At 39.1% G+C, this 14,284-nt stretch overlaps 1 protein-coding gene across 8 annotated transcripts in view; it reads left to right on the forward strand.

The window, feature by feature from the left end:
• PHF20 (PHD finger protein 20) overlaps window positions 1-14,284 on the forward strand; it is a 73,468-nt gene that overhangs the window by 46,340 nt on the left and 12,844 nt on the right. For 6 of the 8 annotated variants that reach the window (XM_068700681.1, XM_068700679.1, XM_068700678.1 and 3 more), the window contains 5 exons: window positions 394-576; window positions 3,509-3,607; window positions 6,346-6,507; window positions 8,892-9,061; window positions 13,809-13,908. In XM_068700681.1, coding sequence (XP_068556782.1) covers window positions 394-576; window positions 3,509-3,607; window positions 6,346-6,507; window positions 8,892-9,061; window positions 13,809-13,908 — 714 coding nt within the window. The remainder of the gene's footprint in view (window positions 1-393; window positions 577-3,508; window positions 3,608-6,345; window positions 6,508-8,891; window positions 9,062-13,808; window positions 13,909-14,284) is intronic. The other 2 variants (XM_068700683.1, XM_068700685.1) reach the window with 1 other exon arrangement.

The raw sequence follows: 14,284 nt of genomic DNA on the forward strand, positions 1-14,284 counted from the left end.
AGGCTGTGGTTCCTCTATTTAAATCAACAGGACCTCTCTTATTTTCTCTTTTAAAGAAACATTTATCTGACGATATCGCTGCTGAGCTGAACTGTTTCTCTCTCCATATTTCCTCCATGCAGCAGTATTTCTGGAAGAATAAAGATTTGGGGATTGTAACAACAACAAAAAGCATTGTAGGTCTTAGACTTTAAATGAGCTTCTGCTTAAAAACTCTTCTGTGGTCAAGTTGCTGGGACTGCAAGCTTAGTCGTTTATTTCATCAGAGATGCTCCCTAGGGAGTTTATTTCATCAGAGAGGCTCCCTATGGACAACCAGAACTGCTGCTGGTGAAGTAGAGTTCAGTTTTGAACATATTTAAAGTTTGGACCTCGTCTTTATTCTCTTTGTAGATGCTCCTCTACGCATAGCCCTAAGGAGTACCTCATATAGAGATGAAAAAATAGAGAAGAGAAGAACATCAACCGCTGTAAATGCATTAAATAGTCACCGATACTCTGTTAGAGAACAAACCAAGGAGAACCACATAGCGAGATCACTCCGGAAGCCTCCAGAAAAAAAAAGAGTTGAAAATGGTACGCTTCTTTTAGTTTAAAATGAACTCTTGCAAAAGGTTTAAGCATTGGTAGGAACTGATAATATTGGTAGAAAGCACTCTATATACCTAGTTTTTAAAAGTTATTTTTTTAATGAGTGTACAACTCAAGCTGTATTTTTCACTGTTCCTTTGTAGTGGTTTCAAATGAAGAATCAATATAATGAAATTGGTGAATTTTTTCTATACTCAGAATTTAAATGTTCCCAGTCATGGTGTGTAACATTTTTTAGATGGAAAAAGTAGTAGAATATTTTAAAAAGAGAAGAATGTTTTTATTCAATTTGTTTGATACATGTCTGTCTTCTGTTGTTGGAACAAGCCTGGGTTGTCCAAAGCATTATTTTAAGTAATCGTGAACTTGTCAAGATGCATAAACTTGAGGCTTTACTTTTTCTGGTAGCCAGCGATCTGTGCTACTGGAAATCTCTGGGTGGCATGGCATTGTTTAACTCTTTTCAGTGGTATAGTATAAACCCTGTTTATACTAGGTTCTTCTATAATATAGGTTCCTACGTCACTATTCTCTTTCAGATATGTGGTGACAATTTGAGCCACAATGGTGAGGAACATTAAAATCTGTGCTAAGTGAATTTTACTTGTAATACTTTTATTCTGGAGAATTTCAGTGTTTTCACTGGTCTGACTCAGTAGGGTATTTCTTATTTGAGAGAATGGCCTAAAGACATTAGCACGAACTTCTAAGTGTTGGTGGGGTTTGACTAAGTATTCATCCTCTTTAGTCTCTTTTTGCCATTCAGGGAAATAAAGAATTTAATTTTTTTATGCTTTCGGAAAAAAAAAAAAAAAAACTTTTTAAAAATGTGGTTGTGATATTTTTTAGGATTATATAAGGCAGTTTTTTTCTCTTAGATTATGCAAGTCTGTGAGGATGCTCCTAACCTAGGTTAGGTTGGGTGCCTGCTGTATCTGGTTGTCTTCCAGTGAGAATTCTTTTAAACTTCCAAATACTTACAAGAAACAGTTTTGGATAAAAACATCCAGCAGTACAGGGTTTTTGGAAGGCCTGTGTATTTAACTGTATGAAGTAGTTAAATACACAGAAAAGTGCAAATACTTGCCTTTAAAAAGAAAAATGAAAAAATATATACCCTCTACCTCAGAGGGAAAAAGCATGGGAGCAAGGAAGATTTTGTCCTACTTACAACTGATGTGTTGAGTAATGGAAGAAATGCCCTCTCGCGTACCCTAAAACAGGTTAGATGATCTGCCTATCTTCACTTTCCAACTGAAAAGATGCAAGTTTTTCCTGCCTATATTGACCTCAGTTATTGTCCCTCTGACCTTTTCCTGGAAGAGTGAAATGACAGAACTTAATAGTATCCCTGCATGTGAGCTGGGAGAAGGAAATGGTACCCGGAGGGTCCTGAGCACTGGAAGACTGGGAGAGATCTAAGACAAAGGAAAATAAGATGCAGCTAGAAGCTTTATGCTGAGATATGCAGATGAACCTCTTTTTCCTTTCACCACTTCCTCCCCCCCATGGTAACAGAGTGGGAATGAAGTTTGTCTCTTTTACTGCCAGTCATTTTCAGTCATGTTCCTTCTGCAGGACATGTAGTTTGTATAGCAGGCTGCCGTCAATGTCAGCAGCTAATGTGGCTGCTGGCAATGCACATTTTTAGCAACCATCATTAATAACATGCCAAAGGAGGAGAAAAGCTGCAAGGGAGCAGGAGATACGCAAGGACTGAAAGGCAGGGGAGATGTAAGAGCTGAAGGCTTTTTAAAAGACATGCTATAATGATTTGTCCCCTGCACATTTATCACAGCTGGTAATCACCTAAATGTGACTGAGATGTCCAGTTTCTCAAAGTGGGCAGCTTGTACCTCAAAAACATAGTCTCACATTGTGGGTTAGGGAGGTTACTGAGTAGTATGTTGTAGGAGGTTAACATAACGTACTGGTATGGCTTTGCTTCCTGAGTGGCTACAGACTAGTTGGGGTTCTTACACGTTTTGTGTAGGAGAGTGTTTCTGACAGTAGAGTGTCTTTAGATGTTTGTTCTGGTATTGGTAATCAGTAATTGAAATAGTCTTGTCTTAAATGGGATGCTGAGTGGCTTAATCAGCTGAGCACTCTTGAGAGCAAAGCCCTTTTGAGATGCAAGGCATGCTTCCATAGTACACTTATGGTTGCACCTAGTAGTCTCTGCAGAGTCTGGAGAGTTTATTTTAAAGAACTCTGCAAGTATCTGGAATTTTTGCTGCAGAGAACTAAATCTGAAAGACAGGAGTTGTGATCAAGTGGCAGGAGATTGAAAGCAAGGGTTTGTACACGTTTCCTGGCAATGGGGTTACTTAAAGCAAATGCTTCGGAGGCATGGTTTGAGGATGGACTTGACTGAAAAATATCACCCAATTATTCAAAAATATTTTTTTTCCATAAAAATAGGATGGGAAGGAAACAGAGAAAAACAGGTATAGACATGTGAACCAGTTGTTACTCCATTTTTCTATGAAAGCAAAACGTTTGAGGAACTGGATTAGAGTTGGGGGGGGGAGGGTTCTTACGTCAGACACAACACTACTGAAATGTTCAGCAGTAATTTCAGCTAGAAATTTATAACAAATGCTCACATGTTTTGTTTTTTAATAATCTCTGAAGGCTGAAACTCCAACTACCTATGTAGAAAATGGGGCATTGGTGCCTAGTTGCTTTCTCTTACATGCTATTGTAACTTATTTATGGGACAATCACACTAGGACATAAAACAGACCATTCCAATTCTGTGGGCTGGGAATTCTTAGAGGTAATATTTCTGGCTGTTTTTTTTTCTAGTGAACTGTCCACGCTTGCCTGAAGAAACAATGGAGGCATTTAAGAAAACTAGTAGGTAGAATAGTTGTGTATATCTTTAAAATTAAATTGGTATGTTGTCTAATTTCAGCTGTTAAAGAATATGAGAAGAACAAAGAAAGAAAATCCAAAGACTGTGGAAGGTCCAAGGCAAAGAAAAAGAAAAAAAAGAAAAAGAGAGCTAAGCCTGGTAAAGCTTTTTTTTTTTTTTTCTTTAGAGGAAAATGGTTTTGTTTCCTTGTTGTGCCTGTTACCTAGTTCCATGCTCTTGAGAGGAAACATTGCAGATATGTTTCCTTCACTTACCTAGTGGTTGTGATTTTATTGTTACTAAGAATAAAGCATGATTGGCAAGACAATTTATGTGCATCATTAATGCTGAATAATAACTGATAATAGTGGTTATAATGGCACAGAATAAAACAAACTCCAAAATGCATGTGTTGGTCTTCAAGTCTGGCTTTCCATTAGTAAGATAGACTTCTATGCAAGTTTCACCCAGTTAAAGAGTGTGCAGGTCCCCTCAATTTGTTACCAAGTGCCCTGAGTACCAGATGTTCTCTGTGTATGAGAGGTCTAGCTCTCCTGTTCGAGTGATGGGGCTTGAAAATGCTGATGGGTCCTCTTTCTGCTGTTAACTTTGAGTTCTTATATCTTCACTTATTTTCAGAAGCTCTGATAATGAGCTGACACGTCCAAGTTTTTCTTTTGAAAAGGATAAATCTTGTGGAGACACAGTAAAATCTGTACTTAATGTCTGTACTCAGGCTTTGTCCATCTCATGTCTCATAAATTGCTGTTCCCATTGCATTTAATAGGAAGATTGTAATAACGTGTCTTCCAAAGCCTCCGAGGATGAAATCAACAGAGAATACTTTCTTCTTCACACTTTGAATGTTATATATAAGCCCAAGATGGTTACTAGTGGTTGGATTTGCAACTTCCAAATGCAGCAGCTGATATCATAAAACTTCAAAGTGTACAGATCAAGCTTGACAACTTCCTATGCCATTGATTGATGTCTAGGATCATTAAAGCAGTGTATTCGTGCATAATTTGTCAAACAAGAGCTCCTTATGGAGGAGTTTTTCAGACTGGAAAGCATAACTTTTGTTAACTTCTGTGAAGGCAAGCTGTCATGAGAGAGTAGAGGGAAAGAATGAACCACAAGTAGACTGACTCAGAATTGAATTGAAACAAATTACTTCAGTGACTTTCTGATGACATGGTGCCCACAAATATGTAGATATTCTACAAATCCTAATTTGTAAACTTGCACAATAATTTGACAAAAAATCATACCAACAAATTGTTTGTTCCTTTGTCCTTGGGTTTTTGAAACATAAATGAAAGCATGTTGGCTTCTGAAGCATCCAAAACGAGTACCAGCCAAGTTGGGATAGCTGTGGTGGCTGGATGTATTTCTAGTTTCTGTACTTCAGCTTACATGATCTGGAGATTCAGCATTTTAGTGTAGAGATACTCGAATGCATACAAAAAATGTGATGTGTCGTGTTCCTAAAATTTTTGGAGCATTTCAATAGCAAACTGATAACAACAATAGTTAGGTATCTAAAATCTGTCCTTCTCAGATCTCATCACTACTCTAACATCTTCAAAGTTCAGAAGTCAAGAAACAGGCAGGCAGCACTCCAGATTGAGGAGCTTTAGTTTATCTTCCAGTGCTAAAATTGGAGTGTTATCAAATGATAGGCACCAGAACAGTGAGGAGTGACGTTCCAACACTGTCCCCCCCTCCCCCCCATAAAACATCCAGCTACCTATCATCCAGAATAAAACTTTCTCAAGACGCTGGCAAATTGTTCTCCTGAACATACTAGATTAATTGGATCTCAGAAAACCATAGGCAGGCAGTGCTTTGAACTTGGACAAATTGTTTCTACTACAAAGTGGAGGAGAGAAAGGCTTAATGCCTTACTTCTTCAGAAAAGAAGCATCAAAAGAGGTGAGAAATAATTCTCAAGGTGAAGTCAGGAGAACACACTTTAACTATTGCTGCACCAGCATATGTCCTGGACAGTTTAATTTTTTTTGTTAAATCATCAGCTGTTTCGGTTCCCTGAATTCTGGGGGACAGACTATAACAGGCAGATTGTTCTCATTCAGGCTTGCAATCCTTAGCACTATTGTCAGGTCTTTAAAATGCCTGAGGCAATTAGCAATAATCAGTTCTCTGAGCTGCAGTGGTTGAGGTCAGTGATTCTTGGGCCCAAATATTTTTTTTGGCCCTATATTTTTTAATCAGTTTTGATGTTGTCCTTATTTTTTAGTCTAGGAACTCTAAAGGCTTCCTTCAGATGACCGGTGTGAAGGGTACTGCTTACAGCTCCAGACAGACTGAGTTGATGTATATGCCAGAGCATGATGAATGCATGTGTCACAAACAGTTCTAGGTGTTTCCTCTATATGTTTCTAACCATGGTTTTTCTTTTCAACCCAAGAGTCCCATTTTGTACATAAAATAAGAGAATAAAAGAAGAGGCTCTGTTTCCTTGTAGCCGGTGACATCAGGGAATGTGTTTAGCCGATGTGAATAATGGGATATGAGGGAGAGATCTCCAGCTAATAGTGCTTGAGTAGAAGTGTCTACCTGTAATGCAGAAGCATTTGTAGATGATCATCCTGAAGAACATCTATGTATAAATAACTAGTGTTTCCAGCCTTTCTCACTTCATCAGTGAAGATGACTGAGTTGCACAGGGTTTTTCTGGCTCAGAGGGTACCTTTATTACCTCTAGGAAGTTTGCAATTCTTTCAGCAACATAATGAAGTCCTGGAGTCCTAGAATATTAAAGTGGACACTGTCTCAGTGAATCATAAGTGCCTGTTGTTATGATGCTGTTTTTTCTTCTGTCTTGTTTCCTTAACCACAAACTTCTAACCATAGTACTTCTTAAAATTTTACAGACTACTCTGGCAGTGAAGAAAACACAGATGTTTCACAGGAACTTTCTCCTGAAAAATCAGTTGTCACAAAATGTATTTCTTCAAATAAATCATCTGCCCACACAAGCACAGAGCTGCACTGCTCTGAGTCTGGACAGCACAGAGGAAAATCAAAAACAAATGGTAAAAGGAGACTTCTTTACAGCTTACTAGTTCTGTCTTTCATTACTAATAAATGTGTGAGCTGCTCTATTACAGCATGTGTATGAAGACTAGTACTCGTAATGCAGGTTTGGCTATTCTTGCACAGGGCCTCGTCTTTCCTTTCCACTGCCTGAAGAAGCTGAACCCAATTCATTTGTCAGAGCTAGATGCTGGTGGTGCTTTTTGCTGTTTGCTTTGGCTCTGCCAGTGACTGGGAAAAGGGAAATATCACTCCCATTTTAAAAAAGGGTAGAAGGGAAGACCTGGGGAACTACAGACCAGTGAGCCTTATCTCTGTGCCTGGGACCATCATGCACAAATCCTCCTGGAAGCACTGTCAATGCACATGCAGGACAAGGAGTCGCTCTGAGACAACCAGGGCAGGTTCACCAAGGGCAAACTTTGTCTGATCACAGAATCACAGAATTGTCTAGGTTGGAAGAGACCTCAAGATCATCGAGTCCAACCTCTGACCTAACACTAACAAGTCCTCCACTAAACCATACCACTAAGTTCAACATCTAAACGTCTTTTAAAGACTTCCAGGGATGGTGACTCCACCACTTCCCTGGGCAGCCCATTCCAATACCTAGCACCCCTTTTGGTAAAAAAGTTCTTCCTAATATCCACCCTAAATCTCCCCTGGTGTAACTTTAGCCCATTCCCCCCTCGTCCTGTCACCAGGCACGTGGGAGAACAGACCAACCGCCACCTCGCTACAGCTTCCTTTAAGGTACTTACAAAGAGCAATAAGGTCGCCCTTGAGCCTCCTCTTCTCCAGGCTGCCCAAACCCAGCTTCCCTCAGCCATTCCTTGTAAGACTTGTTTTCCAGACCCCTCACCTGCTTCGTTGCCCTTCTCTGGACTCGCTCGAGCTCCTTGATGTCCTTGTAGCGAGCAGCCCAGCCCTCTAGGATGGAGTGACTGAGTCAGTTGGCAAGGGAAGACTGACCGATGTCCTCTACCTGGCCTTGTGTAAGGCCTTTGGCACGGTCCCACATGGCATCCTGATCTCCATATTGGAGTGATGTGGATTTGGTGCGTGGACCATTCCGTGGATAAGGAATGGGCCTGAAGGCCATACCCAGAGTGGTGCTCAACGGCTCCGTGCCCAGGTGGAGGCTGGTGACGAGCGGTGTCCCTCAGGGGTCTGTCCCTAGGACCGGTGCTGTTTCATATCTTGATCAACCACATAGACAGGGGGATCGAGTGCATGCTCAGCAAGCTTGCAGATGCTGCCAAGCTGAGTGGTGTGGTTGATACCAAAGGAGGAAGAGCTGGCATTCAAAGGGACCTGGGCAGGCTGCAGAAGGGGACCCACGGGAACCGCATGAGGTTCAACAAGGCCAAGTGCAGCTGGGTCAGGGCAGTCCCAGACACGAGTACAGCTGGGAGAAGAACTCACTGAGAGCAGCCCTGCAGGGAGGGACTTGGGGGTTGTGATGGTCAAAAAGCTCGACATGAGTCCTGCATCTTGGTCTGGAGACCCCAGCACAGGAAGGATGAGGGGTCTGTTAGAGAGGGTCCTGAGGATGGCTGCAGAGTTGGTCAGCACCTCTCCTATGCAGAAAGGCTGAGAGAGCTGGGCATGGGCAGCCTGAAGAGAAGGCTCCAGGGAGACCTCATTGCAGCTTATAAATACTTAAAAGTGGGCTTATTTAAAAACAAACAAAAACAAACGCTTAAAGATGGGAGATTTAGATTAGCAGTTAGGAAGAAATTCTTCAAACTCAGAGGGTGGTGATGCACTGTAACAGGTTGCCCAGAGAAGCGATTTTCCTGATAGTTTTGTTCAAGCCACAGAGATTCTGTATAAACACTTTAAGTAGTGTTGGAGTATCCTTAGAGTGCACTTCACCTGAATTGAGAAATCTAATCTCAACTGGAGTCTAAAGAAGAAAAGTCTGAAAGATTTAATTTTGTGTTGAACTTTTATTCTGTGATGAAGACATTTCTTTGTGAGATCTACTGGTTCATAAGACAGAGCCATGTTCTGTTTTAGCTCTACGTTTACACTACCAAAATAGTTCTATACAGATTGCAGGAACTAGTCTAAATCCTGTCGGAATTCATATATCTGGTTTTGTTTGTTATACCTACTTGTCTGAAAAGACTGTGCTTTTGGTTTGAGGTGCTGTCTGTTGAGAGTGAAATTTTAATGACAGAAGCTGCAAACTTAGAATATTTCTAAGAAGCTATTAATGACAACATTTAAAACTTCGTTGTAGCACTCAAACAGTCGCTATTGTGGTGTTTCTTGAATTAATGAACTGAGACTTCTAGTAATGTGTGTGTACATAATGAGGGTTGAGAGTTTTCTGACCTTTCTGACTTGCTGTTTTATCTGGCTGCTTTTTATACAGAGGAAGACACTATGAGCGAGTCATCTATGGATAGCTTTCTTTGGAGCGATGATGACTGCAGTCAGGATGTTGATGTAACCACAAATCCTGATGAAGAAGCTGAAGAAGGTGATTTTGAGATTGTTCGGTGTATTTGTGAAGTAAAAGACGAAAATGACTTCATGATTCAGGTATGGATGGAGTGTGGATGCACTACGTAGTGAAAACAGTGGAAGGTGTCAGTCCAACAGTGGAAAAACTATTGTAGAAATATGCACTGATACATTCTATACATGAAATAAACCTCTGCCTTCTGGAATTGCAACATTTTTCAAGATAACATGTCAGGGTGAGCAGCTGTTAGTTTGTAGAAAATCTTCAGGTTTTTTTTTGAAGGAAAATGGATGAGGAAGGAAAAATCTCCATGAGTCTTTAACGGTTGGTTGTTTTGTCACTGTAGATTTGCATTTAAAAAAACAACAAAACAACAACAACAAAACAAAAAAAAATACCTACAACACATTCTAGGTTTAGAGAGGATACTTTTAAAGTCAGCGGGGCTTTAACTGGCTTTTTTTCTTCCCTCTAGTTTTGAACATGTTCAGAACATTGCTATCCAATCATAATATACTTCTGTTTCTCTGCCACGGGCAAGAAGCTTCACTTAAACTCTCAACCCTTTATATAGTATAGACAAAAAAAAAATAATTGTTTGAGCTTTTTTTGGAAGTCAAACTGCATTTGTGCATTCTGCAGCATCTTCTGTAGTTCATAATCTTCATAAAGCCATGTGGCCATTCACAATATTATGTACCCTTTGTAAACTGAGTTTGCAGAAAACTCTTTCTAGCTGGAGCAGAGTCTATCTGTCCCACTTAAAAGTGGTGATAAATGTCTGAAACTGTGCTGGCTGTTTACTTTTAGTTCTTGAGACATCTGTAAGTTACTGGGAAACCAATCCTTACATAGCTGCTGTCAGCCATTCTACCCAGTTCCTATTCATTTCAAACAGCGAAGAGGTCAAGTTTATATCAAATAAAAACTTCAGCATTTTTTGCTTTAGTTCATTTTGGTACTGCTTCTTACATAAGCTGTATGGTCCCCTTCAGTAAATCCTCTTCAATCTTAGATGCAGAGAAAAAACATGCAGGGGGCTCAGGTGTGTGATGCTCTTGAACCTGGCTTTTCATAGTTAACATTCTGAAGAAATGTGTTGTGTTGGTTTTTTTTTAGGAAGTTTCCAACTTTTCTAGGTAACTTTTCTAATTGTGGGACTTTTCTGTGGGACTAGAAGGAAAGGCAGAATTTGGTGTGTGCCTGCCTCTCAGCCTCTGCTAGTTTTTGGTGGCCCTTGCTGCTTGAATGGGTTAAGGGGAGAGGGAGTGTACTGTTGAGGTTTGAAGAATTCGTAGCTTCTGCAGAAGGGCAGAAACACCTATTTTGCTCTGGACATCAGCAACCTCTTCTCTAGTTTAATACAGCTAATGCAGCTGGATTTGATTTTTGTCTTGACAGTCAAGCTTAACAATTAACTTGATTGAATGCTTTTCTTTGGCCTTCCCTAGTGGCTTACAGATAAGTTACTTGAAAAAGTGCAACACATTTCTCTTAGGGCTTAGCTCATTCTGATGCACATTGTGTTAATGTTGGATTCTCACAACACAGGATGAAATATGCTGTGTGTGTTAGTAGGGATGGGGGTGGTCATGGGCAGTGGTCCAAATGTGAAGAATAACATCTGGGTGTTTAGGAAGAAAAGGAGTCTGATAGCTATTGGGAATAAAGGGAAGCTGGCTGCTTTCTAAGAGGATGTCTCTTTAAAAAAAAAAAGTGAAGGTGTAGTCTTAATATAATTTACTGGTAAAATTAGGCTTGATGCTAGCAGAACGCAGAGAACTGTCAGCTAGCTATGAGCGTAGTCTATGCATAGGTTTGTGTAAGGTTTTGTGGGCTGCTGCTTAGATCAGTCTTCTAGGCTGAACTAGTTTAGGTTTCTTTGAGCACACTGCAAAGATTTTAGAAATAAGTTTAAAAAAAAAAAAAACAAAAAAACACCAAAACGCATTAGCTGTGTTATAAGGAAACTGTATAAGCCAGTGGGCTATTCTCTCAGTAAAAGAGATGCAGATGGGCACTGTGGTGAGTACCTGCATATGTTATGGGGATTGAAGCAGTAGGAATTGGAGAGCAAGGAATTGATGAGGTTTTTGGAGGAAGTAGGGTTAGACAGGTCTCTAAAGCTACCAAATGTTGTGCTCTCCACACCCTTCTGTCAGCCTGTAGCTTTTGGGAAAAGAGTTTGGAATTTTATTGTTGTAGAAATGCCTGTGTTAGCTCTTTAAATACAGGGCATTAACTAATCCAAAGAGAAGTTCTATACAGTTGTGGAATTACAATGAGGAGAACCTATTTTTAGCTTTTCAGAGGTGTAATGCTAAGACTGATGCTTTTCCTTTGACTTCTGGTGTAGTTATAGCTTTGACACTTAAATTCAGATTTGGAAGTGTCTGCCCTAGAAGAACTTGCATTTAAACTTGTGTTCTATTCCTGAGCATGCAAAGTTTTGGTCAGTATATGGTTTTATTTAGAAGAATATTGTCATTGCATTTGTTTTTAGTGGGGTGTTTGTTCTGTCTTTGCTTATTACTCTTTAGAGGTCTCACTGAAATATGATAACATTTGTTGCTTGAGCATGTGCCTTTGTGCCTATCTACTTTGACTTTGTATCATAATTTGGAGCTAGAGAAGTTTAATCCGTGCCTGTGACTGGAGGTTCAGTCCTCCTATGACAACTTGTGTTGTCCCCTTAAAAAAAAAAAAAAAAAAAAAAGGGACAATTGCAACTCATTTTCTCTTTGAACCAGGCACATTTCCATGAATGTGCCAAATTTAGAAATAATGAAGAAAAAAACGTTAAACGCAATCAGCACCTTTTATTTTTCCCCCCAAAATGTGAAATGTTCAAATTTGACTGGACACGGTTAAACTGACTTTTTTCCATTTCTTTCAAGGCTAGTAATAAAGTTCCCTATAAATTCAGCTTAAGATACTTTACAAAAAACTCTTCTGATACCTCAAACTTGTTTTAAAATTGTCTCAGGCAATTTGTGCACAAAGACTATTCATTACACAGGGGCACGGAAATATATTTTGCATTTAAAGTATCTGCTTCATTTAATAGACATCTAAAATGGAAAATGTAAAAACTACTGGTCCCTCTGATTTCATGTGAGTCTCCGTAACTTTGCAAGAAGGTACTACTTTCAGTGCTTTCCCTTCAGTTCCTTCAGAAGTCACAGTACGGCATTTTTAGAATATTCATCAGGCCCAGAAAAGTCCAAAGTATTGCTCCTTTCTTTTTGTGGTGTGTGCGTGTGTAAGATAGAGAACTGTGTGACTCTATTTTAGTGGCTTTGTGGGTGATGGAGGTAAATGGAATCAGGGTATTTTTGCCCTAGTAGATGAAAAGCTGCTTTAAATACATGTCTATTGGGCTTGGGTATTTCTTTCAAACTGAAAATTGAATTAAAATATTGCCCACCTGTGCACATTTTTTCTCTTCAGAATCTCAAATTTAGCTTGCTTTGAATCTCTTTCCTACCTTCCTATTGTCTGGGTAAGGGCTGGCTTCTACTTAACATGTATCCAGAGCAATAGGCTACAGCCTGGCTCCTCTTTCATTTCGTAAGGCCAGACATCATTAGTCCTATTTTTCAGAAGTCTGTTCTCTATCCATTTCCTGTGCTTCTATTTTCTCCACAATTAAACCACTAAATTAAAGCAAATGGCATACTGAAAAACTGGTGGTGCCTTTCTGTCTTTCCAAGCTGGAGGAAAAGCAGCAGATAAGGAGAAAAGCATTAATAAAAGTATTAGCCGACACAGTTGAGATGTTTATCAGGTTGGTATCATTCATTGTAGGTCAGTGAAGGGCATCTAACATTGCTTGCAGTTACCATTTCTTCGTATCAGCTCATTTGAAAACCTTTGCCAGTATTGTCATGGTCTCTGCGTTAAGCTTTTGCCTTTTGCTCCAAGAAATATTGATGATCTACTGTCCCAATGCTTATGAAGAAAATAACTCTAAATGGACACCACACAGTTTCAAATCAAAATGGACTTAATATTCTTATGTGAGGTTTTGTCCCATGTTTTAATGTTTTTTTTTTAGGCTGTAGTTTTGGTTTTGCCTGCTTGTGGAAGAGGGGATAAAATAGGCTGAAACAGAACATGCAGATATATTTTTTACTGCTCTGAAACTGTATGGTTTATTGCATTTTTAAATAGCATAATTGCACTAAAAAGTAGTGCCAAAGTATATTTGGTCTTTGCCAGTGTGATTTTGACATTTATGCTTACCAACGCGAGCAAAGTTTTTAATTATTTTTTTTTTTAAGCTAGTACAGCTGCACCTGAATTTTTCTTTTTTATAAGCAGAGCTACCTTTGTGGAAATGGATAAAATGCTAGAGATACAGTGAAGCATAGTATTAGCTAGTCCTACATTATCATAAATATCCCTAGGATTTTGTAATTGAATATGTTGATTTATTATTTAAAGGGTGGAAAATTTAATTCAGAAAACTTGGTATATTTTGATAAAGGTTGATTGTTTTTGTCCTAGATACTGTGTGCATGCATCTTTTTAGAAGATTTTCATCTCTGAAGGGAACATTTTGACACCTTTCAGAATCTCTGGGATCTCTGTTTTGACAGCATAATTGTTGTCATTCTTCATAAATCCATGTGAAAAATGTGGGAAGGTTTAAAATACTGTAGTCTTGATTCTTTAATGTATTTGTAGCTGAAAGGGAGGGGATGTTAATATACCTTGTTCTTTTAAAATGTGTAGATAATGCATCTCTTCTTAATTGAGGTAAAATTATTGAGCTCCTGTAGGCTTCATTTCTGTTGATGTGCACTTCTTGACTTCAAACAGTGTGAAGAGTGTCTGTGCTGGCAGCATGGAGTCTGTATGGGTTTACTGGAAGATAATGTACCTGAGAAATATACCTGCTATATTTGCCAAGATCCTCCAGGTACAGACATTTAAGGTTACTGAACCTTCTTATATATGTAGTAACTATTAGTTTATAAATATAACCAGAGTTTAAACTTTTTTTTTTTCTCCACTAGCTGTGTCTGTCTTTATTGGTAATTGAGTTCATGTATAGATGCAGAAAGTTGAATTTATCTGAATGAACACAAGTCAATGTTGTGCAATTACAGCTGGACATTAATGGAAAATGAACGTCTAACTGTGACCATCCGTGTCACCTACTTGTCAGTACTAGGGATTTAAGTTTGGTTGTACAGTCTGGCTACAGAAAGTTAATTCATAACTGCTCAGGAAACTTGAGTAAAGACTCCTTATGAATAAAGTGTGAAAACATCTTATGGGACTTAACTGCAGCT

This window comes from Anas acuta, chromosome 16, assembly GCF_963932015.1.
Source record: "Anas acuta chromosome 16, bAnaAcu1.1, whole genome shotgun sequence".
Taxonomy (NCBI): domain Eukaryota; kingdom Metazoa; phylum Chordata; class Aves; order Anseriformes; family Anatidae; genus Anas; species Anas acuta.